The sequence below is a fragment of the Camelus bactrianus genome, chromosome 5 (genome assembly GCF_048773025.1).
Source record: "Camelus bactrianus isolate YW-2024 breed Bactrian camel chromosome 5, ASM4877302v1, whole genome shotgun sequence".
Taxonomy (NCBI): domain Eukaryota; kingdom Metazoa; phylum Chordata; class Mammalia; order Artiodactyla; family Camelidae; genus Camelus; species Camelus bactrianus.
The window spans coordinates 38,524,733-38,548,147 of record NC_133543.1 but is presented as its reverse complement, the minus strand read 5'-3'; the positions used below and the strand labels follow the sequence as shown (position 1 = coordinate 38,548,147).

At 38.9% G+C, this 23,415-nt stretch overlaps 1 protein-coding gene across 4 annotated transcripts in view; it reads right to left on the bottom strand.

Moving 5' to 3' along the window:
- The window catches only part of FMNL2 (formin like 2), a 367,782-nt gene that overhangs the window by 105,592 nt on the left and 238,775 nt on the right, over positions 1-23,415 (bottom strand). For all 4 annotated transcript variants that reach the window (XM_074363666.1, XM_045504947.2, XM_010967870.3 and 1 more), the window contains one exon: positions 11,082-11,165. In XM_074363666.1, the coding sequence (XP_074219767.1) occupies positions 11,082-11,165 (84 nt within the window). The remainder of the gene's footprint in view (positions 1-11,081; positions 11,166-23,415) is intronic.

The window sequence follows — 23,415 nt, the reverse complement described above, 5'->3', positions numbered from 1 at the left end:
ATTGCCGAATGGGAATGCAAAGTGGTCCAGTAACTGGTGAATTCCATCGTATGTAAAGTATACCTCAGTAAAGATGATTAAAAAACAGTATCTCAAAGTAATTTCTTTAGTAATTTTACTTATTTAGTTTGTTACTGAGCACAGTTATTTTAAAAGCTTTTCTTGATAATTCATTGGTTTCATTTGTTATAATTAAAAAGAAATCCACAAGCCAAATAGTCAACTTTGTCAATTAATACTTTTGCAAAGAAATAAAGCACTCCAAGGGGGCCCAATAAACCACTTAGTTTCAGTTTCCCAAGCATTTACATCATAAGTCACTTGTAACTCTATTTAAAGACCTTAAAATCTGGGAATTGTATCCATTTTTCATCAAGGTCTAAATGTACCTCCATACCTCAAATTATTACTGCAGCTTCACTGTCATGAGATATGCTTAACCACTATCTTCGTCCAATCTACCCTACCTCCCCTGACTCAACACACATCTTCATTTCCCAGATACTCACCTTCTAAAACATAAGCACAAAAACAGTGTGTGCTAACAACCTGAAAACCTAAATCTTAAATCCACGTTCTTATCGGATCTTTTTATGGTTTCTCCTTAGATCTTCCATAATTTCAAATTTAACATAATAAACATACACACATACTCCCTCCTTTCTAATCAGTGTCTCTTTCATCTTCTGATCACAAGATTAAGATAGTTTCAAGATGCGATCCACATGGTCAAAGCGAGTTACTCAATCAGGCTCTCAGACAATGCCCGACAAGGATGGGCTGAGAAGGGAGGTGGAGGAAGTTCCTTTGAAAATGGTTGTTGCTGAGGACATGTGCTAGCTGTGACAGAGATATACACACACAACGCCCCATCAACTATGCCTGCACATTTTATAGGATTTTACACGGACTTAGAACATTGTATCTGACAACACAAGCACAGGTCAACAGCTGAGTGGTTGTGTCAACATTCTTATGAAGAGGTAACAAACATCTGCATATAATGTTATCTCTAGTACCTGAAGATGCTGCAAGCCATGATGGTCTTGTGCACAGCTAGTACCACTAGGTGGACACAGTCTCTGCCCCTACATGCTGCTGTCCCATTTCTTACAAATCCTAACCATATTTCTAATTTACTTTCCTTCTGTCCCCTCCACCCCCAATAGCTACAGTCTAACTAAAAATCAAAACCAATTCCTATTTCTGCTATTTCAGTGAAATCATCAAAACACTATTTTGCTACTACAGCAGGGATGAAGACAACAGACACCTTGCTTTCCTCAATGACTTCAGAAGATAACTTCTTAAAACATATTACTTGAAAGTTCATCAAGATCTCCAGGGAATGCTACAGATAAGTAGGAGAGAATATGGGGGCTGAAAGCAACTCAATCTTTCCAGAATTTACATTTAAGACGATGTCTTACTCTTCCTTCAGTCTCTTCTTTTGAAAGATTCAGCACTACGTTTTCTAAAGCACGATGGTCACAGCATACAGCACATGACTCTTCCCAGTGTGTCCTCAATAAATTATTTAATTAACAAATGGATTGATGAAAAGAGCCACAATCACATAGTGATCGGGGTCATTCACTAGTGATTTTTTTTCAAAAAATGTTTCCAAACCATTATGGCATTTTTCAGAATATAAAAATTTTCAGAATTTTTTAGTATCAACTCAACCACTTGCTGGATAATTTCCAGAAAGCATTTGACTTTTCTTTTTCATGCAAGTTAAACAAAAACAGCCTTCCACAGCAAAGATCATGAGTTAAATATCCAAGTGTTAAAACAATGCAGTGTTTGTATTAGTTGAAATTCTTGGCTAACACACCTTAATAAATCACTTAAATTATTTTCTAACAGACAGTGTCAAAGGTCAACCTCAGTCTAGCCCATATGCATTAAATTGGCTATATGATTCTTCATTTCTTGTAACAGCATTCCCAAGTTTACAAGAGATGCTCATAGAATAAAGGTTCTTTCAAACAACATACCCGAGCTATCCAAGCCAGCTCGGGCAATTAGTTCTTTTAAGGGGGTTGGGGATATACAATTGTATTTGTATTACCAGGCAGGAAGGCAGGCAACATGACATTCATTTTGGCAAAAGATAACCTAAACTCTTCAAATCATGCTGAACCCCAAGCTTCTTGCTCTGGTTGTTGATGTCAAATAGTACTTCTAGACAGCATTCGCATCAAGCCGCCAAAAAGGACTTGTTGAAAAAGGAATCATTCCCCTCACCCCTTTAGCTAGCCTTCTCCCCGTTTTTTGCCCCCCTCTCAATCCCTGTGGGAGAGGCCAGCATCTTTTCTCCTCACTGTAAGAAATGGATGACAAAGGGAACCTCTGGAAGAGGAAAGATGTTAACTCACTTTTGGATTCAGACTCAACCCTCCACAACTCCAGAGATACTTAACTCTAGAAAGCTCAACATACACAGAGTTGGCATCTGCTCCTCTAACTGCTTCTCTAGTGTTTTAGAATCAAGAAATCAGAGACCTGGAGTCGGTCTTAATGGAAGAGAAATTGCTTTCAGGAGGAAAACTGAAAGAAACTTGCCTTCTTTTTAACAACTAACCTTAATACCCTTCCTCACGTTTGGAGACTAAGAAAAGGAAGACAGTCCCTTTAAAATCTCAAGCAGAAGATAACCCAGAGACAGTTTTGTTGTTATTGTTGTTTTTCAATTTGGCAAAAATTTATGCCCCAAAGCCAATTCATGCCGGGCCTGGTCCACTGCCGTAACTCAGAAAAAACTGGTACTATCAACCACCTAAAAGAGTCTTTTCCCAACTCCAAGTATCACACAAGCTGTCTGTTTAGGGAAAACTCAGACCCAGACCCTCTCACTTTACTCCTTGCTTTCCCTCACCTATACAACTAAGTGCTTATTCAGTGAATAAAGTAATGAATATACGAACAAAAGCAAGTTTTAATACTGAATACAATCTAAAACGAAACTATCAGACTATCAAAATTGGCAATTGTAGCAGAGAGTAGCTGTTTACTAAACTCTTTCTTCTTTTTCCTGGGTCTTCAGGTAGCCTGCATTTCTCATCCTCCTTGGCAGGTCTAGCCAAAGGAGTAAGACTGCAAGTAATACGTGCCACTCTCAAGCCTGGCCCAAAAAACCCTCCTGGTGCGCACCCACATATTCTTTCTTCCCTGCGGCAAAGTTGAAGCTTTATGTTAAAAACAACCTCAACTGGGTCCTTGATTAATTCTGTAGAATTTAACCCCCAATTATCAACACCACCAACTTGGACTGTTATGTGAATGACAAGCTTGTTATGTAAATCACTAAGCATCTTGGCATCTGTAGAGGGTTAAATGGTGTCCCCTACCCCCAAAAGATATGTCCTCATCCTAACCCCCGAACCAGGGAATGTGACCTTCTTCCTTTTAGAAAAAGAGTCTTTGTGGATATGATGAAGTGAAGGATCTTCAGATGAGATCATCCTGGACTATCCAGGTAGGCTCAAATCCAGTAATAAGTTTTCTGGAAAGAGAAAGAAGAGAAGAAACAGATACAAGAAGGGTTTGGAAAGGCCATGTGAAGACGGAGGCAGAGACTGGAGTCATGTAGCCACAGCCAAGGAATGCCTAGAGCCACCAGAAGCTGGAGAAGACAGGAAGGATTCTCCCCTAGAGCCTTTGCAGGGAACACAGCCCAGCAGACAGCTTGGTCTCAGACTTCTGACTCCAGAACTGTGACAAAATACTTTGTTGTTTTAAGCCACCAAGTTTGCTGTAATTTGTTATGGTCACCCTAGAAATCTAATACAGCATCTGGTATCTAACATTACTCTAACTGATCCTAGAAGTTCCTAACAGATAATGTATCTACACCAAGTGACTTTAAATCACAGTACTTTGCACATCTTTAATAGGAGGCATTCTGAAGACACAAAAGCACAAAAAGATTTATCCTTCATCCAGTAATTTAAGTCAGTAATATTTTAGTTAGTAATGATGCTGGTAATTGTTATTTTGAAACTTGTAATATTATAGGAAAAGACAAATAATTTATGTTACGAATCAAATATTTCAATGAAAAAAGCAGTCACTACAAAATAAAAAATAAGTAAATTAATATTAAAAATTGATTTGGAAATATCAATATGAACCATAATTTTTTGGACATACATTTTCAAGGTCTAGACACTTAAACTGAGAAGCAAATTCATCCAGCAGCTGTAACAACCTAATAATATGACAATCTCCAATACCATCCCCCACTAAAAGGAATAGGGCTCCTTGGAGAAATGTAATATTCTAGGTCAGGGGCAAGGAGAGTACAAGCTAAGCCAAAACAAAAACCCAAACTATTTTGCACCATAAAACAAGCTTGTAAAGATTAATAGGGTCATCTCAAAAACACAGAGGAGCCAGCACAAAAGAGTTCCCAAGTGTCAAAGTGCCGATAATGTGAGCCTCAAAAACAAACAAACAAACAAACAAAAAACCTATTCATTGAAACACATTGACTCTGAAAACCCATGGATTCTAAATGATATTTACAAAAGGAAGTCAAAGAAAACTCATTTGCCACCTTTTGAGGTATTTGTGAAGCTAAACCATTTCTTTGAAAAATGACAACTGAGGGAAAGAATTACAAGAATAAATATATTCCAGGGTAAACCAATACCAGGTAAAAGCTCTATTGGCTGGCTTAATGTTGAAGGGAAATAAAATTATAAAATCTTTTCTTTTTCCCTACAACTCCTAATGAAACTGATTCAGCAAAAAACTACCGATTGGTTTTAAAACTCACTAGGTACAAGGCTGATAGGTAATTAGATGTATATATGATGCCACAGTAACACTCCTCAGATTCCATTCTGCATAAAGGAAAAACATTATACAACAGAGGAATTAGGTTGTTATCTGATCCTTTGATCTATACTATCTTATGGCGAGACATCAGATATTATTTGTCTCTTATGATATTCCAAAGATGTTCACCATCAATCTATCATGTCTTGACACCTAACTTCTGGTTAACGGAAATTCAGGAGCTCAGACTCATCTAGGAAACTATCAGGTAAATGCAGGAAATAAAACCTTCTATAAAATGGCTTGCTTGGTCTCATGAACACCATGAACAAAAGCCTGTTCTAGGTTAAAAGAAAATTAAAGAACATAATAGCCAGATCCAATATGTGACTAATTCTGGGCTAGATTATCATTTGAACAACATTAGGTGGGAAGAACGTGAAGGAAATTGTGAAATGTGAACTGGGCAATGGATGATATTAAGAAATAACTCGCTTTAATTGTGATGACTTCATCTGGATACAAAAGAAAATTGTCATTTTTGGAAGATGCATAGTGAATTTTTTAAATGATAAACTAGAAAACAAAATGTCAAACAAAAAATCCAACTAATACATAGTCAAAAGGAGGATTACACAGAAGAGAAAGACCAAATAGCAAAATGATTTTTAAAAAACTAGGGGTTTGAAAGACAGACTTTAAAAGGAATTCAAAAGATCCCCAAACCTAGTAATGATTTAAAAATAAATACCAATTCAACATATCACAGAGTTATGGAAAGAGAGTAAAAATTCAAACAATTTAACATCAAACAGTATTAAATATAGTAATAACGTCAGCTAGCCAGAGGACTGAGTAAGGGGGAAGGGGAGATAGGCTGTCTGCTGACCCAACAGCTGGAAAAGCCCCAATGAAGTGAGTGTGGCTAAATGTAGAATCAAAGCCTGGAACTTGGGCATAGAGGCTGAACGCAGATTAAGTCTGGAGTCTGGGAGCAAGAGGAGTCAGGGTAGAGTAAGGGGAAGGCTACTGTTGCATCACTGCCTTTTCCTTCAGCTTCTTCCAAATATGTTGCCCATGTGCTCACTCCAGTGACTAACATGGCAGCCATCACTCAAGCAGGCTACAGCCAACACTCAGGTAGGGTACAGCCCACCCTCCCCACCATTTATTTCCCCTGGGGCTCCAAGGACAAGCCCTCCCTCACTACCTGGAATCTGAAAGTCTACAGGAAATAATTTATCAGTATCCAATAATACTTGCTTACCTGGCAGACAAGAACTCTAACTGGCTCACAAAAACATAAACAGTTTTAAAAAGAGAGAGAGAGAGAGATGTGTGCTCTTCAATATTTTAGGAAATTTGATTCCAGTGGCAAATTGGCTTAATAATATGTTACCCAATAAGGAACTTCCTTGTCTTTTAAAAGAAATAGTATTAGAAAATAAGTAAAGGGTTTAAAACTAATTATATTAATGATTAAATACATTCAAATGATACGGGGCAGTTGAGTCGAAAAAGATGAGAGGGCAAGTCTCACTTTAATAGAGTAATGGAGTATCTTAGGGGACTGGAGTATTTTAGTGCCACTGGCCTGACCCAGCACTGGCTGAGTTGGCAGCAAGGGCCTTTCCCAACCAGGACACGTGCCAAGCCTTGAGGGCTGCAATCTGATCTCCCTGAAGTGCTTAACACAGGAAGCTGAGTCTAAGTGGGTATGATTTCCTGCCACCTCTTCACTCTCCCCTTCTTTGTTTTTATTGTTTTTAATCTCCTTCTCCCATTTCTTTCCATACAAGTGAAGGAGGGGAAGACCCCCATCTCTCACTAGGGTACCATACAAAGCAACAGCCAGCCACTAGAAAGCAAGGTCAAGCCAGGCCAAACCACCCCCCAAAAATAACAAAGTGTTATCACCAGCAAAGCCACAGGGAAGCCTTCTAACCCAGCTCAGGTGTGGCACTACTAACGTTTTTGAGACTGGATTATATATATCATGGAGTCTACACTCATTCAGTATTAGTCATCTAAACGTCCCGAATTTCTGACTAACCACTTCCACTTACTTATTCAGCCGATGGCACAGTTCCGAACCATCACCATCATAAGTTCTATAGACCCTCCCCACCCCAACATACCAAAATCACCTGAGAAGTCACTGAATGAAGTCTTGATGACAGACCCTTACCTACTACAATTTTTGTTTCAATGGATTGTTTCCAGGCCCATAATAATTGAAAGGGCTTGTGACTGGAGTTTGGAATTGGTGTTCTTGTCTCACTAGCCGAGGTGGCCTTAGCATGGGCCTAGTCATTTATGTTCTTGAACCTCAGTTTCATCATCTATAGAATAAGGTGTTTAGTGAACAGGTAGGGGAGGCAAAAGGATTTCTTCTTTATTACACATGCTCCAACACAGTTAATCTTTTTTTTTTTTTTTTTGATAAGTATGTGTTAACTTTTCCTATAGAAAAAATTTCAAGAGTGGATTGAAATAAATGGCCTCTAGGAACCCTTTCAGATATAATGATCTGAAAGTCTTAAGTTCATCCAGGATCTCTGAAGCTCCCTATATGCACCCTTTACCCTTAACTGGTGGGAAATAGTTAAGACCCCAAGCCAAACAGTGCAGCACAGGGACCGTGTTTAGGAAGCTGGGAAAATTGAGGCAGGGGTGAGAGTGAGGGCTTTCTCTCTCTGCATAGGTAGAAAGACCTCTGAAAGAGCCCTCTGACTGCCATGCAGCTTGGGGATTTTCATCTGCAGTTGTTAAAAGAACTCTATTTCCAGCTTTTTACTCTCATACAGTCATCTCATGCTATTATAAAACTACCCTATAAAACAGAGTCCTCAAATTGATGTCCACATAGGAATCTCCTACTTAGTACAGCACAGAAATTTTTCTGGGATGCACCTTACACCACCCAAAACCCAGCAGGGAAGCCTTCTTTGGCTTCTACTGTCCCACTCAGAGTTATACCATTTTCCCGTGTGTAAGCTTTGAGACCCATTGGGAGCTCAGGTCATCTTTCTACTTATGCAGTAATCTAGAAGGGCTAAAAGACACAGCCAGAACACTGCTACTCTAGAAAGCTCTTGGGGATGGGACTCAATCCCTTCAAAACTTTTATTCTGCTCCTGAAATTAGCCACAGAACTAGATTTTCAGTAGACCACAGGGAGGTGGAGACAGAGCTTCATAGCAGCTCTGCCTCTATAAACTCCTTCTTGTCTACATCAGGCACCCTTCCCTCTTTAAAGAATTTTCCAGAACTGAGCAATAGATGTTTAGTTTCACTTATCACAAGCAAGTTACATCAACAGGTAGAGGAAGGTGAAAAGGATCAACAAACAGTAAACCTCTACCTCCAGGCTACCTTTCCCACCCACCTCCTTCTCCCTTCTGCCTTCTCCTCCTTGCCCACTGTCTCCGAAACATGACTGAGCTATTCTCTCCCTCATTCAACACACTTTCAATAAGCACCTACTATGTTTCAGGCACTAAACAAGGTATTGGAGGTACACAAATATCAACATGGCCCATGGCCTTAACTCATTCTTGGTCGAAGAGACATATTTAAATAATTACAGAACAAAATTACAAACTAATGCAGCCACATCCAAGTGTGGAAAAGCTGATGCTCCCAATGAAATGGTGAATTATATTCAACTGAATTGAAAGCTGGATCATGATAAAGCATTTATTCCCACCCTCCACATATGCTTCCTTAAAGAAAAATAACAGATGTGATGCACTGACTTGCATACTGTCCATAGCAGACAGAAAATTTAAGTGCTATTCTCAGTGCAAACGTAATTTCTGTTCATCCAGAATGCTGACATAATTTATGCTCACCTTGTTCAAAAAGAAGACTTAAAAAGAAAAAAAATCTTGTAAAGCTTTTGTAAGTGAGGAAATCAGTGTGGAAGGAAAATGTGGGCAGGAAAAAAATTCAATGAAGCCAGGGATGAGGCTGGTAAACGAAACATATGCCACTAAGATACTGTGTATTCAGTAAGGGCAGACCACAAATTTGGCTTATGGCATTCCAGCAGCTGAGGGAAAAAAGGAGAAACATGACTAGTTCCATGATTCATAGTGTCCACATGATAATTTTTCATGGAACTGAAACCTGAAGTAGTCTCTTTCTGGGTCCGCCAAAACCCTTAACTCTTGTTCACATACTTTCAGAATTAAATTTCTGTAATATCCTATTTCACTTTGCACACCTTGCCTGTAATATGTATTTTAAATAACAGAAAATATATCTGTATTATTTGCTTTAAAAGAAATAAAATTAATATTTGTATTTGGCAGACCGTTTGTGCACAAAGCACCAGGGGCCAGGGAAGGTAGTGTGTGTCAGGAAGCGGTCACAGCGCGCCACAGCCTTGTTTTAAGTCTTCATAAGGAAGACAAGAGGTTTGCCTTGACGTTTTCTTGCACTGAAAAATCTACTGCTGTGGATTTTCCTGATAGCGTCATGCCACATGTATTCAAACTTTAGTATGTCTGGGTAGTATATGATGACTGATTCAACACAATAAAGTTCTCTGAATCTTTGAAAACTTGGCAATACAAATAATCATGGTTCCAATATTTAATATCTAGACTCCTCATCAGGAGAAGCAGTCATACCAGTTATGAAGCACTTATGATATGCCAAGTGTCAGTCTCTGTTCTTTACACATATCGCTTCCTATCTTCAAAATAATTTAAGGATGTTAAATTTTCTATAAATTTTACAGATAAGGAAAAATGTAGATTGTTAAGTAGCAAATATCTTTATTTTTTAATTTTATGTTATAAATTTTCAAAAGTCCACGTAACTTGAGAGTATGCTATAATAGACCCCCAACCTATCCTACCAAAATTCAACAATTAAAGATTTTCCCACATTTCCTTTATCTATTGCTTTTTTTTGATGACATATTTTACAGCAAACTCCAGTCACATCATTTTACCCCTACATTAGTATACATTTTGTAAAAAATAAGCACAGATTCTTTCATAATGGCAATGCCAAAAACAAACCAACAAAGTTAATGATAATTTCTTGCAATCATCTAATAATTTCTTTGGAGTCACTAGTCAAATATCTCCAATTATCTCAAGAAGTCTTTTTATAGTTAGTTTGTTCAGATTAGGATCCAAAGGAAATTCACACATTTAGTTATTTCTCTTAAGATCTCTGACCCTCTTTTCTCCCTATCTCCGATTGCTGTGGAAGCAACTACCCCATCTTTTGAGATATAATTCACATATCATAAAATTCACTTATAAAGTGTACAATTTTATTAGTATATTCACAAGGCCACGCAACCATCACGCACAGAGAACCAAGGGAGCTGTCTCAGGAGGAATTATAACAGTCCCCAGAAATTTTCAGTGTGCAAGGGGTGTGGGGAACACAATCACCCTGAAGACACCCACGGCACAAAATAAAAGAGCTGATATATAATATACAGAGCCTATCTTTACTTTAGAGGGTAAGCCTTCTAAGCTTAAAACAACTGGCCTGTACTAGCCCCAGAGTAAAGTTCCCCCCAAATTACTATCAATTACAACAAAATACCATATACCATTTAAAAAGAATGAAGTAGAGACACATATTGACAAAAATAAAGAATACATGTGGGTATTCACACATTTTTTAAAAACTGAAAACATACAAAAAGCTGGATGGAGGTACTTCAAAGTCTTACCAGTGGACCTCTAAAGTATAGAATTTGGAGGGTAGGGAGAAAGAAAATGGAGAATTCCACTTTTTATCTTATGTCTCTCTGAAGAGTCTGAATTTGTTATGAGTTAACGATAAAATAAAAAAACCTGAAAAGTTGCTAAAATATGAAATAATTTTTTAATCAGCATAAGCAATGTTTCTTTATAAACAATTCACCTTCTGGCATGAATATACATCAATACACACAAATAGGGAAGCCAGCTAAATTAGAGGACCTGCTAATTATTATTAGAGGACATTCTCGAATCTAATTCAAGAAGAATAAACTGCCATGTAAGGTAAACAGAAAAAGATCAGCTGAACTTGGTTTGCCCACTTCACCAGATTTACCAGAAAATTTAACTACAAAACATCTGAAAATAAGGGAGAGACTTAAAATAGTGCAAGAATAAAGAAGTCATCTTCTAACTTTTCCTTCAGTCATAAGAAATAGGAAGGCAAAGATTCACAAGACAGAAATCCATGCATCTCCTGGAAAAAGTCTGACATATTTAGGGAGGAAATCTAGTTCTCCTCCCTCATTATTTCTTGCTGGAAGCTTCAATGTTTCTTACCTGATCACAAATAAGTTCCCACTTTTTCTCATTGTCATACTGCCGCAGTAACCTGGCTTTGTCTGGGGGTAAGTTCATAGCATTCTGTTAAAAAAAAAAAAAAAAAAGAAGAGTTATGTCACATTCCACAACAGACTGCTAAGTGGGAAATTCACAGGGCAGACCAAAGAATACTACTATGGTTCTTCTAAGACTTTAACTCCTAGCATCTGATTAAACAGAAACATCCTACAGAAGTCATTTTAGCACTAAATCGGTTGAATGAGAGGGAATAGACTCTGAAGTCCTAGGCTAGGACATCGAAGTGGTCTGCTCCGAACTACAGGTGTGCATTTCAGCAAAGGTAATGCATTATTTCTTCATTTAATAGCAGGTTCCCAGTCTACTTAGCAAAAGGTCAGAGGTTATTGTTGAGAAGGTTTTGTCTCAATTTTTTTCCCCAGGCACAAAAATCTTTCACTTGGACAGCGGCAACTTGATTTTGTTATCCTTCCCAAAACTGGCTTAGAAATCACAAACCAGTACCAGAAAAGAACTCAGAAGACCATGTGTCCAGTTTCCTGCCACCAGGCACCTATTTTATTGCCCCTTGCTTCCCTGGCTACCCCAAACTGAGAGTATAGATGCTCTCTTTGGCAATCTTTCTTGTACTTCTTTTTTTTAAAAATTGAAATATAGTTGACATACAATATTGTGTTAGTTTCAGGTGCAGTACATAATGATTTGACATTTGCATTTATTATGAAATGATCACCACAGTAAGTCTAATAACCATCTGTCCCTATGAAGTTATTACAATATTATTGACCATATTCCTTATGCTGCATATTATATCTCCATGACTTATTATATAACTGGAGGTTTGTACCCCCAATTTCTTTTTAAAGCACTGCAGCCCCACCAGACACAGAAAACATCAAAAGAAAACTCAATGAACAGAACCATTGATAGATAACATTAACTTTTACTCACTTTGATAGACAACTATGCATAAAAGAACCAATGGAAAAAAGGAAGAAGGAAACAATATAACTGGTTTTTATTCCCTCCGTAAGATGACAGCACTCCTTCAGGACATATGTTAACATCAGCAACTGCAATTCTCAGTTCAGCTATATTGGTTTATGAAGTTGAGTTTGCAGTGAGAAATTGACCATGAGCTAATAAAAGAGATGTCTAAACACCAGTCCTCATAGAACTGTCCTCAGTCAATACAGCACATCTTCTGAACTGGTACTCATGGATTTTCCCTAAGTACATTCACACGTTACTAGTCAAGTGTTCCAAGTAACCAATCATACACATTTTCAAGATACTTGGGTTGGGTCTGGGTGAGATCTTTGGGCACAGCACATGGCAGACTGAGAGAACCCAGAGGAAATTCCTGTCTGTTCTTTTGTCTCCCAAAGCTCCTACGCTCTAAACAACTGAGCTAACTAAGTAGTCTGTTAGTATCTTACATCTATTAACTGTCCCGTCTAACCCCTTGTATCGACACTCAAGTCCTCTAAATCATCCCTGTCTCATAACAAACAGGACTTGGCTTACAGGGCGAAAGCTCCCCTTGCCACCATTCCTGTCTCATGTCATCCAATGAAACAAATTTAACAGGGGAAAGGGTGGGTGAGTTATTCTGTTTTAATAGCCCAGAATTAACCTTTGATGATTCTGAAAGATACAACTCAAGCATTTTCCTCAAAGCTCAGTCTAGCATCCAGATTGGTATTCCTAAGTGGGTAGTAGCTGTATACCACTTACTAATTTGAATCTAACCCATTTGAATCTAATAACCTGTCTTCAGAATATTAATTTCTTAATAACCCCCAAAGCCAACAACATAATTAGAAGAGCTTTGGACTTCAGAGTTTTCAATCATACTGCCAAGGCTTCTCCAAAGACGTATCTAAATGGGAACAATATTTTTATATAGCCTATCTCCATGGAATATCTACTTGAACTAGAATAGAAAAGAGCTACTTATATTTATTTGTAATTACAATTTTACAACATTCAACAATCACCCCTGGGATAGGGCAAAGCAGAATTCCACGTGTGTCCTTCTGAGGGAGCCCAACATCACAGACCATTAAAAGCAGTCCATCATTGCTTATTTGCACCCCAGGGATGGATTATTTCTTCTTAAACTGATTTTGACCCTCACGTTAGTGCTCCTGGGTGTGATTATGCATAAAATAAGGACAAAAAGATAATGAGGTGGGTTAAATGAGTTTTTCTACCAGTTCTTTTCAATCTCCCATGATAGAAAGGGGATAAGACAAAGAACTCCTGAACTCCTACATGGTGCCGGCCAAGCACTGTATGAGGCACTCTGCATATAAAATTTCCTCTAATCTTCATAACAAGCCCATGGGATAGATACAGTTTTCCCCATTTTACATATGGGAAAGCAGACCTAGAAGTGCTTGCTCAAGGGTGGACAGCTTGACAAAAGAAAATAGGACCTAAACTTAGCCTGTTGGACTCCAAGACAAACACTGAAAATGCCTCCAAGCTTTTCTTTTTGCAGCAAAGCAAAATGGCACATAACTGATCTTCTGTTAGTCCTCTGCAAGACACTTAGGCAGAAGCAGTTTGCAAACATTGCTACAGAAATTAGATGCAGGCCTGGTTGTTACTGTAAAGAGAAAGCCAAGATGCTCCTTTCCAGATCAACTTTCATTTTGATAAAACAGTCTTTCATTCAACCAATGTTTATGAAGCACCGCTCTTGTACAAGCACTGTGTTCCACAGCACAGCGGGAACCAAACAGATACAGTCCCCACAGAGCTTCATATTATATACAGTGAGAGAAAGATGAAACAGATTCTACTTTTCAAACTCTGATAAATCTTGAGAGATTATTAGAGAACAACTTTAGATCAGATGATCTGGAAATACCTCTCAAGGAAAAAGTAACAATTAAGATGAGTTCTAGAAATGAGAAGGGGCACACCAGGAGAAGAGTGGGTGGCAACATTCTGGGCAGAGAAAACAGGGAAAAGAGCTAAGGCAGGGAACTGGCGGGCACATCAACGAGCTGAAAGCGAGCAGCGTGGCTGGAGAGAGAGTGAAAGTGGGGCATGAGGGGAAGACGAAGCTGGAGGGGGAGCAGGCTATTCATGCCCAGCCACGGTGGTCGGGGCCAATGCTTTTCCTTTCATCTCAAGTGCAACGGGAAAGCAGTGAAGGTTTGTAAGCAGGAGATGACATAATCAGGTTATGTTTTACAAAGATCACTGTGGGTGCTCTGCGGAGAACTGATGAGGGACAGCAGGTGTGGAAACAGGGAAGCCAGTTAGGAGGCCAGGGCAGCAGTTGGAATGAATGGAGGTGACTTGGACGAGGCTAATGACACACCACCCGAAGTCAGGTGGACAGATGTCAGAAACATGTGAAACTGACTGGGTACCTTAAGGGCTGAGGGAGGATGTCAAGAATTAATACCTCGCTTCTACCTTGAGTCACTAGGTGAATGGTGTTCTGTTATTAATGAGAGGGGCACACTGCAAAGGCGGTGCAGATCTGGAGAAGGCGGTGAAGAACAAGATTTTTAAATGGCCCTGTTTAGGCCTATGATAGTGATGGGACATCCAAGAGAACAGTCAAGTAGGCAGGTCAGAAGAAAGGTCTGCATCTTTCTGAAGGAGAAGAGTCTCTTAACAAGGGATTCTTTCTGAGCCTCATGACTAGTTACTGTCAGAGTTGTTCAGCATCAATACATCAAAACGAAAACTGCACTTGGTAATCATTCACCAAGCATCTGCAATAACCCCTTCCACAAGTCAAGCCTCTGAGCTGTTCAGGCAGACATTCCTCAGCTTATAATTCTACAGAGACCTTGAGGAAGCAGCTCCATTTAAAATCAGACCCTCCACAGAGACCTGGCTCAAGTTCAGGGATGTTGGGATTAGCTGGCAATAACTGCCCTTAGACTTTTAGAGCAAACTCATTCTTTTTGTGCTGTATAGGGCAGGACTCTGGAGTGCACGCTCAATGTTTGTGCAGGTAATTCCCAAGAGTCCAAGCTATTTTCTCAGGAAAATATTGGCTCTCTCCAGGCCCCTTTACTGCCTGGAAAAAAATGGACTGCCCTTCTGTTTGACTGAAAATGTACCGCCTCCAAGTTGTCCTAACACAGTGACGATTCTACCTTATCTAGACTTAGTGATATCTTCACATAAGGCCCTCCTTCCCTTCCTTTCCTCCATCAATCCATCCATCATGTACTGGTGTCAGGATACTTGCAGTGCAGGCACAGGAGAGAACTTAATCATGAAGTTGCTGCACTCAGGAACACGCCAAAGGTCCACTGAAGACTTAAGACATTTGAGTGGGGAAGTATAGTGGAGGTTACTTATTTTCTAGGTTGTACAAGTTCCTAGTTCAAAAAAGAGATCATCCAAAACCATTTTTTCCTGTAAGGAATGTCCCTTTCTCTCCTTTCAACCTGGCAAACTTTAAGAATCAGCTTAAATATCATTTATCATTAGAACCTTCTCCCAACTACTCAAGAAGACACACTCTCTCGCTGGCTCTGACAGCACTGCATACATCTCTCCTTTACAGCACTTCACACACTGTACCCTAACCATCTGCCTAACTCAACTCCCCACTGCACTAAGTACTTCAAGGACAAGGATTTCTTCCATTAATCCCTAAGGTCTGACGAGTATATGGCAATCAGTAGGCACTAAGCAGGTCGCTGAGAAAGTGAGAAACAAATCAACTCAGTCATACTGTTCAATCTGAAAATATCCTCGCTGATTTAGCATTTACACTTCAGCTACTAGCAAAGTCTGTATACCACAGAGCATTTCTGTTTCTTACAAAATCTCAGTCAACAATAACGTCTATTAGTTATCAGTAACTAGCTTCCGAACAAGAATTCGTGGGGGGGAGGGAGGGATCAGGTTCAATTTAGCAACATTTCCTTGAAGAGAGAAATATTTCAGGCATTCTTCTGCTACATATAATACAGTTCATGGAGCCTGAACTTTGTTTTGTTTCTGTTGCCAGTAAATTCAAATCAGTATTAAATGTAATAATAATCTAACCCAAGGAATCGTTACATTTATGGTCAATATACTGGTTTTATCCTTACCTGTGCTAATTCACATTGTTTTTAAATGTGCTTTCCATCTCAGAATCTTAAAAACAGAAGGTTTAATGGCTAAATAACAATGGAATATGCAAGTTTTGGGGGTACTTCATGGAGAAACTAATGGTTACAAAGAGCCTCAGAGTCAACACTTCAGAAGTGATACTTAGGGATTACCACATACAACACAGTTGGGGTGAAGTTACCCAAATCGTTCAGAAGCAAACAAACCTATGCCCTAAGAATAGAGTTTTCTGGCCTCAGCGCTTTTAATCCTGACAACAAAAACTTGCAAAATATCCCTGTTTTCCTCTGATATTCTCAAGGCCTCTGTTGAGAAACCCACAGCAATACACAGACACAGGAGTTTGAAAGTGAATCGTATCAAATAACACCTTATGTAATATACCTTTGTTCTTATAATCTCTAAATTAAAGCTTTCAGGTATTAAGGCCCCAGATTCTACAACAGAAACTCCTGTATTACATAACCACCTGCATAGAAAGAAGAAAGAACACGGATTTTACAAGCAGTGTTGCTTATGGAAGGAAAGATGTAATGAGAAAGAGCTTAGGTAATCCTTGACAGTTCTTGAACAATAAAGGTATAAATGCTTTACAGAAACTCAAAACAAGAAGCCATTATTATTTTTTTTAATGTGTGGTAAGAAGCACACAAATATAAAAATGTGCCCTTTTAACCATGTTTAAGCATACAACTCAGCTTGTGTTAACTATAGTCACAGTGTAACAGATTTCTACATCTCTTTCATCTTGCAAAAATGAAACTCTATACCCACTAAACAGTAACTCCCCTTCCCCCTACTCCCCAGAACCAGTATTTTTTGCTACAAAAAAGCAAGGAAAAGTGATGGATTCCAACTGGATGACTGGGCAGCACAGTAACGAACTGCATTTAACGAGGCAGCGTGCGGCAGGGATTCAGTAGGGCTCTGCAGTTCGACCAACTGGATTCCAACCCTGACTTTACCACCATTATTGGTGATCTTGGGCCACACAACTCAGATCAAAAAAGCAAATCCAGAGTTGAAAAACCCAGTAAATGTAATTCAAAACTGAAGGTCAGAATCCAGTCGGAATCAAAGACTAAGGATGAAAAACAACAAGATGTACCACTTCCTGGTGGTCTGATACATCTCAGGCACTTAGGCTCTTTGCATTCATTATTCAATTTAATCTGCTTTATAATCCTGACAAGCAGGTATTATCTTCTCCATTTAACACAGAAGGAAACTAAAGGACAGGGAAGTTAAGTAGCTCTTCTATGCACAAGATAGGTGGCAAATTCCGAGGCTCAAAAGGGAGGTCTGTGTAGCCACCCTCTTTCCGTGACATTTAAGCTATGATGTTTCTGAAATATGACCTGAGTGAAGCAATCCAACAATTCTACTTGAATAACCAGAGACAGTCACTAGCATGTAAGGGTAAGGTGAAAATGTACCAATGTATTAATATTTTTAATAAGTTATTAACATTTTTAGACAAAATACTGGCATTTTAACAGAATTCTTCAATTTCTTTAAAATTATAAACTAGACTCCCCAATCCCCTGCAAAAGTTACAGGTACTGTGTCAATTCAACACTTAATAAGTCCTGATAAATATCAAATGAAGGCAGATCTACAAAATAGGAGGTAAACTGAGGCTTCAATGACACAGAGGAGAGAAGATAAATACACCCATACACAACTGAACATGTATGTAATATAACTGAGCCACAAGGAAAAAGCCATCACTTTTTCTTAGGGCAAGCAGGAAATGCTATGGACCAGGCCTGGATTTGCAGAGAGAGAACAAAGAATGGCATTTACTGGCACAATATGGTTTTTAATATTCGGGCTCTGGAGATGAGTAACATGGGGTGCAGTCCTACCCCCACCACTCATTAACAGTGTAATCTTAGGTACATTGTTTAAACTAAACCCCAGTTTCCTCACTTGTAAAAATGGAGATGACAGTGGCAATAGTGATGAGGATGATGATGGTAATGATAGTACCTGCCTCACAGAGTTTGAGAAAAATTAAACTGGATATTGCACGTAGTTAGCAATAAGCACACGGAAAGCACTCAGTATGTTAGATCTTATTAGTCTATTTCAGGTGAAGGAAAGCGTAAACAGAGGTATGAATACAGGAGAAAGCAGAGGACTGTGAAACACACAGAATAAACCAGCGGGTAAGGAGTGGGCAGTGTGAGACCAAGTTAGAAAAGCGGGGTTTTGGACACCAGAGCACAGACTTCAGACTTACTTGACATGCAGTGGTAAGCCATCAGCCAAGGAAATGTCTAGAAAAAGCCAGGCCTGGGGTCCTCAAATCACACTAGAAATCTGTGAATTCCTCCCAGATTGCCATTTTTCTTTATACCATTATTGAGACATCAGGTTGAGTCAGTTGATACTGAATTATGTACCAATTCTCCTGTGAGTTCACTTAAAACTGCAACATCTGAGGCAGCAGGAGGGTGGTTGCAAATTCAACGCATGTCCTGCCCCTCTCTTCAACTAAACTCAAAGCCATTCCCTCCATGACCTATGTTCTTTTTCCAGGCAACTACCTGCCATTCTAAATTGTCATATCCTCCTAGAGGATGCTTCGGAAATACAGTCAGCTTCTCTCCTGGCACAGGACTCCGGCAGCCAGCCAAAGAGTTCCCCACAGCAAACCATCATTCAGTCATCTTTCATTGTCACTGTTATTTTTATTTAATCATTGAGAGCATTAGCATCATTCATTTGCCAGTGACAGCCAGAACAGGAGAATCAGCCTGCTCCCTGATCTAGTTATGTCTTCAAAATAGAATCAGACTGGAAAGCTATCCTTTCAGGGGAACCTGTGAGAATGAGACATCTTTCTAGTCTCCCACTCACAATTTCAGTTACAGCCTGATTTCCTGGGAGGCTTTAAGGATTGAACTAAACACGAATGACTCCTCTGTAACTTTTTTATAATCTAAAAAGTACAGAGCTGGGAGAGAACCTTGTGATATTTTAGTCCTCTTCTGTTTTTCAGAGGTGACCAAACAGACTCAAAAAAAAAAAAAAATGAAGACAATGTTCAAGTTCATTTAACTGGTTATTACCAGAGACAGAAAAAGAATCTTGGCCAACATGTCTTCTATTCTTTTTCCATTATCATGAAAGAAAGCCCACTTACATCTATCATGTGTATGTGTACATGTATGTATAAAATCCAATCAGATAATGCATGTTGAGTAGTTAGCACAAAGTCCTACACACAGTGAGCCCTCGATACATGTTAGACATCATTACTCTTGTTTTTATCATTGTAAGGAACACATGGAATTACTATTATGCTCTGCTTCTACTTTAGCAAGCGTCCACCCTTACTAACTACAGGTTTTCTTACTACATAATACTAAGTACCTGCACTTGGCACTGTCTCTATCATTCCTCCTGGACTTGGGGCTTTGTACTCATAGAACAATTAATTTTATTTGTAAAATTATAAACATCTAGCAACTTACAGGTTTGTTTTTTTACCAGCAAACACAAATGAAACAAAAACTTCCCAAAGTCACCTGTAAATTATCTGCTGTTTTAAATTAGTCACACTTTTACTACCTTTTACAAATGGGAATGAACAAGCATTGATTGTACACATATTTATGTCCGTATCATTTATATTTAATTGCCAGGCCAGAGTATCATCAATATGGGGTGAGGTGGGTGGGAGCCCATATTATCTACAGGACAGAAGGGCACAGCTCTAATAGTCTAGGCCAAGTTCTCCTGCAGCCCATCTTTCTGCTACTCGCTGTATCACTAGCTTAAGGGATTCAACGCCCAATAGATGCCAAAGCCATACACCCCTCCTCTAGCCATCATTGCCAACTCTTGAAATACAGATTCATACCATATTCAAACACAAAAGGATTAAGTGGAAAGAAACAGTCATTCAATCTCTTTCAACCTCCTATCTGATTTTCATTAGAAACCTGATGCCTGATGTCTTGACATGTTCTGGAACTCAAACAGTGCTTTACCACTTGTCGGCCAACTGCTGTGCCAAGAACAGTGTCTACCTGCACACACTTGTGTACAGGGATGGAGAGTGACACAAGGAGCCACATTTAACATGCTCGAGCACCACTTCGTGGGCAACCACCTGGCAATATAAGAGCAAACATACTGACTGCTAGGCTTGCAGGCACAGAGCAAAGTGCGTCCAAATCCAGAGACAGGGTTCTTCATCTACTGATAAATATCGACATTCTACGACATAAAATTCTTTAAGAGTAAAACATTTGGATAATTGAAGATATCAAACTCAAATTACAAGATATTAGACAACTGGATTCCACCACAATCCAGCTACAGGAGCGTGGTCTCTATCACCTGCTGATCTGAAACAAGTGTGTTTTTTTACCCTGCCCAATTCTCCTGGAGGGAGTGCAGAACAGGGATGATTGTTTAGTGAGTACAGAGTTTCTGTTTGGAGTGATCAAGAATGTTGGAAATAGGTAGTGGTGATAGTTGTATGACATCAATTACTTAATGTCACTAAATTGTACACTTAAAATAGTTAAAATGGTAAACTTCATGTTAGAAATACTTTACCACAATAAAAAAAAATTTTTTTTTAAAAGCAGAAAGTGGTGGAAGAGTCAGAGGATAGAAGCCAGAGTGATACAATGTGAGGAGGTCACCAAACAATGCAGGCTTTGAAGATGAAAGGGCCACAAGCCAAGGAGTGTGGGTGCCTCAAGATGCTGAAAAGTGCCAAGAAATGGACTCTCCCCTAGAGCTTCTAGAAATGGGGCCCTGCTGGATTGAAGGGCTTGACTTTCACCTAGTAATGCCCCTGTCAGACTTCTAACCTCAAGAAGTGTAAGATAATTACCCTGACTTGTGTTAGGCCACTAAGTTCATGGTAATTTGCTACACAAGCAATAGAAAATTAATCCTCTAAGCTGACAATACTTTGCACCCCCCGAGCCCAATGCATGGCTTCTCTTTTCACAACACCAAACGCAAAAATTTTCACATCCACGTCTCACTGCCAATGATCAGATGCATCGTTTCCACCTTAGACGCTGTAGGTTCAAATCGATAAAAGGTAGTACTTAATCACAGTAGGAAATGGAAATCTTGGGGGACTAAACGATGTTCTAAATTACTGACATATCTAAAAATAAAACTACCAGCTCATGAAGATGACATATTATCAAATAAAACCCTATACTATCTATACAAACACACAAACACTGGCACAAGGTAGGTTTCACTGCAACATTATGTTTACCAGTCTTAATAAGCCTCTGTTTCAAGAGATTTATAGTGTCTCGAAAAACAAGCCCAGTCAACACAAGCAGAAAAACCAAGTCTTGCACAGTAGGCCTGCCATGTGACAAGTCCTCACTGTTCTGCCCCTGATTTTCTCCTCCATTAACCTGCTACTAAGCTTTTTGGTCCTTACCTCATAGTTGCGGAAAAGACCATCAAGTAAACTTTTGTATCTATGTGAATGACTTCCTGGTATTAAAAGCACTACTTCAAATACAGTTTATTATACATCAGTTAATTCAAAAAAGCAATTAAAAAATAAATTTAAAAAGAAAACATAAAACCTTGATAAACAACTTGAAGACTTTACTAAGTAAAATAATACGTGTGCAAAATACTCTATTTTACTGTTTTGCATTATATTTGAATGCCCTTATTTATTAAAATACTGTTCTGATTTTAAAGTTAACAAAAAGCACGATTTTTATAAGTCAATATCAACCAGCAGCAAGTTAATTCACATATAATGTCTAATGGGACACTTTTATATTTAAATTTTTAAAAGCACTTAAGATGTCATAAAAACTGAGTAATTCCCAAAATAACTGACATTAAGAACAAAATGATTCAACAACTTCAAAATCTTTCTGAAGGGACCACTGGTCACATTCCATTTTATTGATTTATCTTTCTGTCCCTTCAACATCATCCTTGGACAGATGTCCTCTTTATAGTCCCAGCTTCCAGCAAAGAGCCTAACACCCAGGTGGTACATAATAATTGCAAGCCAAATTCTGATCAGCCACACAAGCTACATTTCAATAACTAAAAACATCAGCCCTCCAAGATCTTTTATATTCTTTTTAACAAATAAAAGATTAGGGCCACAAGAGAAGTGTCAGGCAGTCATAATCTATTTGCAGGTGGTTATTAAACACTATAGAATATTAACAATATCTATTTCAGTCCTGTAACGTAAAAAAATATATATGAATATGCATATGGGTGTATGTATGTATACATGTATATTCAAAAGGTCTAGAATGTAACTTCTCCTCTCATCCTCCAGCTGGTTCCTGACCTGCCCATCTTATAGCTCCCACTCCATCCTCCTCCTCCACCAAAATCTATGCCTCCATCTAGGTCCTGGGTCTTCCATAAATCATGCTTAAGAGTCGCCTTTTCTACATATTATCTCCAGTACTACAGTTCACCCTTGAACTGCAATGGCCGGCGGCAGGCGGAATTTTTCTGCAGTCAAAAACTCATATATATCTTATAGTCAGCCCTCCAAATTCATGGTTCCACATTCATGGTTCTGCATCAGTGGATTCGACCAACTGCAGATCACGTCATTCTGTAGTATCAAATACGAAAAAAATTCCGCATATAAGTAAACCTGCACAGCTCAAACTCGTATTGTCCAAGGGTCAGCTGTACTTGATTTGGAGACCAAACTCGATCATGTATGTTGTTTTGCCATTTCACGTATGTAGGCTTCTTCTCTAATGAGAAGGAAAGTTTCCTGGCATACTTTGGTATCTTCTACAGTACTTAGGACATGGGCAGACACATAAAATCTTTCATAAACGTTCATGAGTTAAGTAAACACTCCCCAAGTACTGGGCAAACCAAAACCTTCTGATGTTTGGTATATGGTACTTTAGACTTCATATATTACAAACATGAACTCTCAAAGATACTTGGGTAGGAGGTATCTCTTGTTTAAGGTGGAGGTTTTCAATCTTTACTGTTTCTATCTAGGAGAGCATTAGGTTCATGTGAAATAAAATCCACGTCATTGGAGTTATTCCTGGTTTTATACGCTCACAATACAGTGATGCGTTCTAGGCAAAGTGCTACCTAAGAGAATGATCTGATCTAAAATGAGGAAGAATGGTCACATGTGCACTGCATGCACCAAGCAAAGCGGCAAGAACAAAACACCTTCCAGGGAAAGCAAACACCT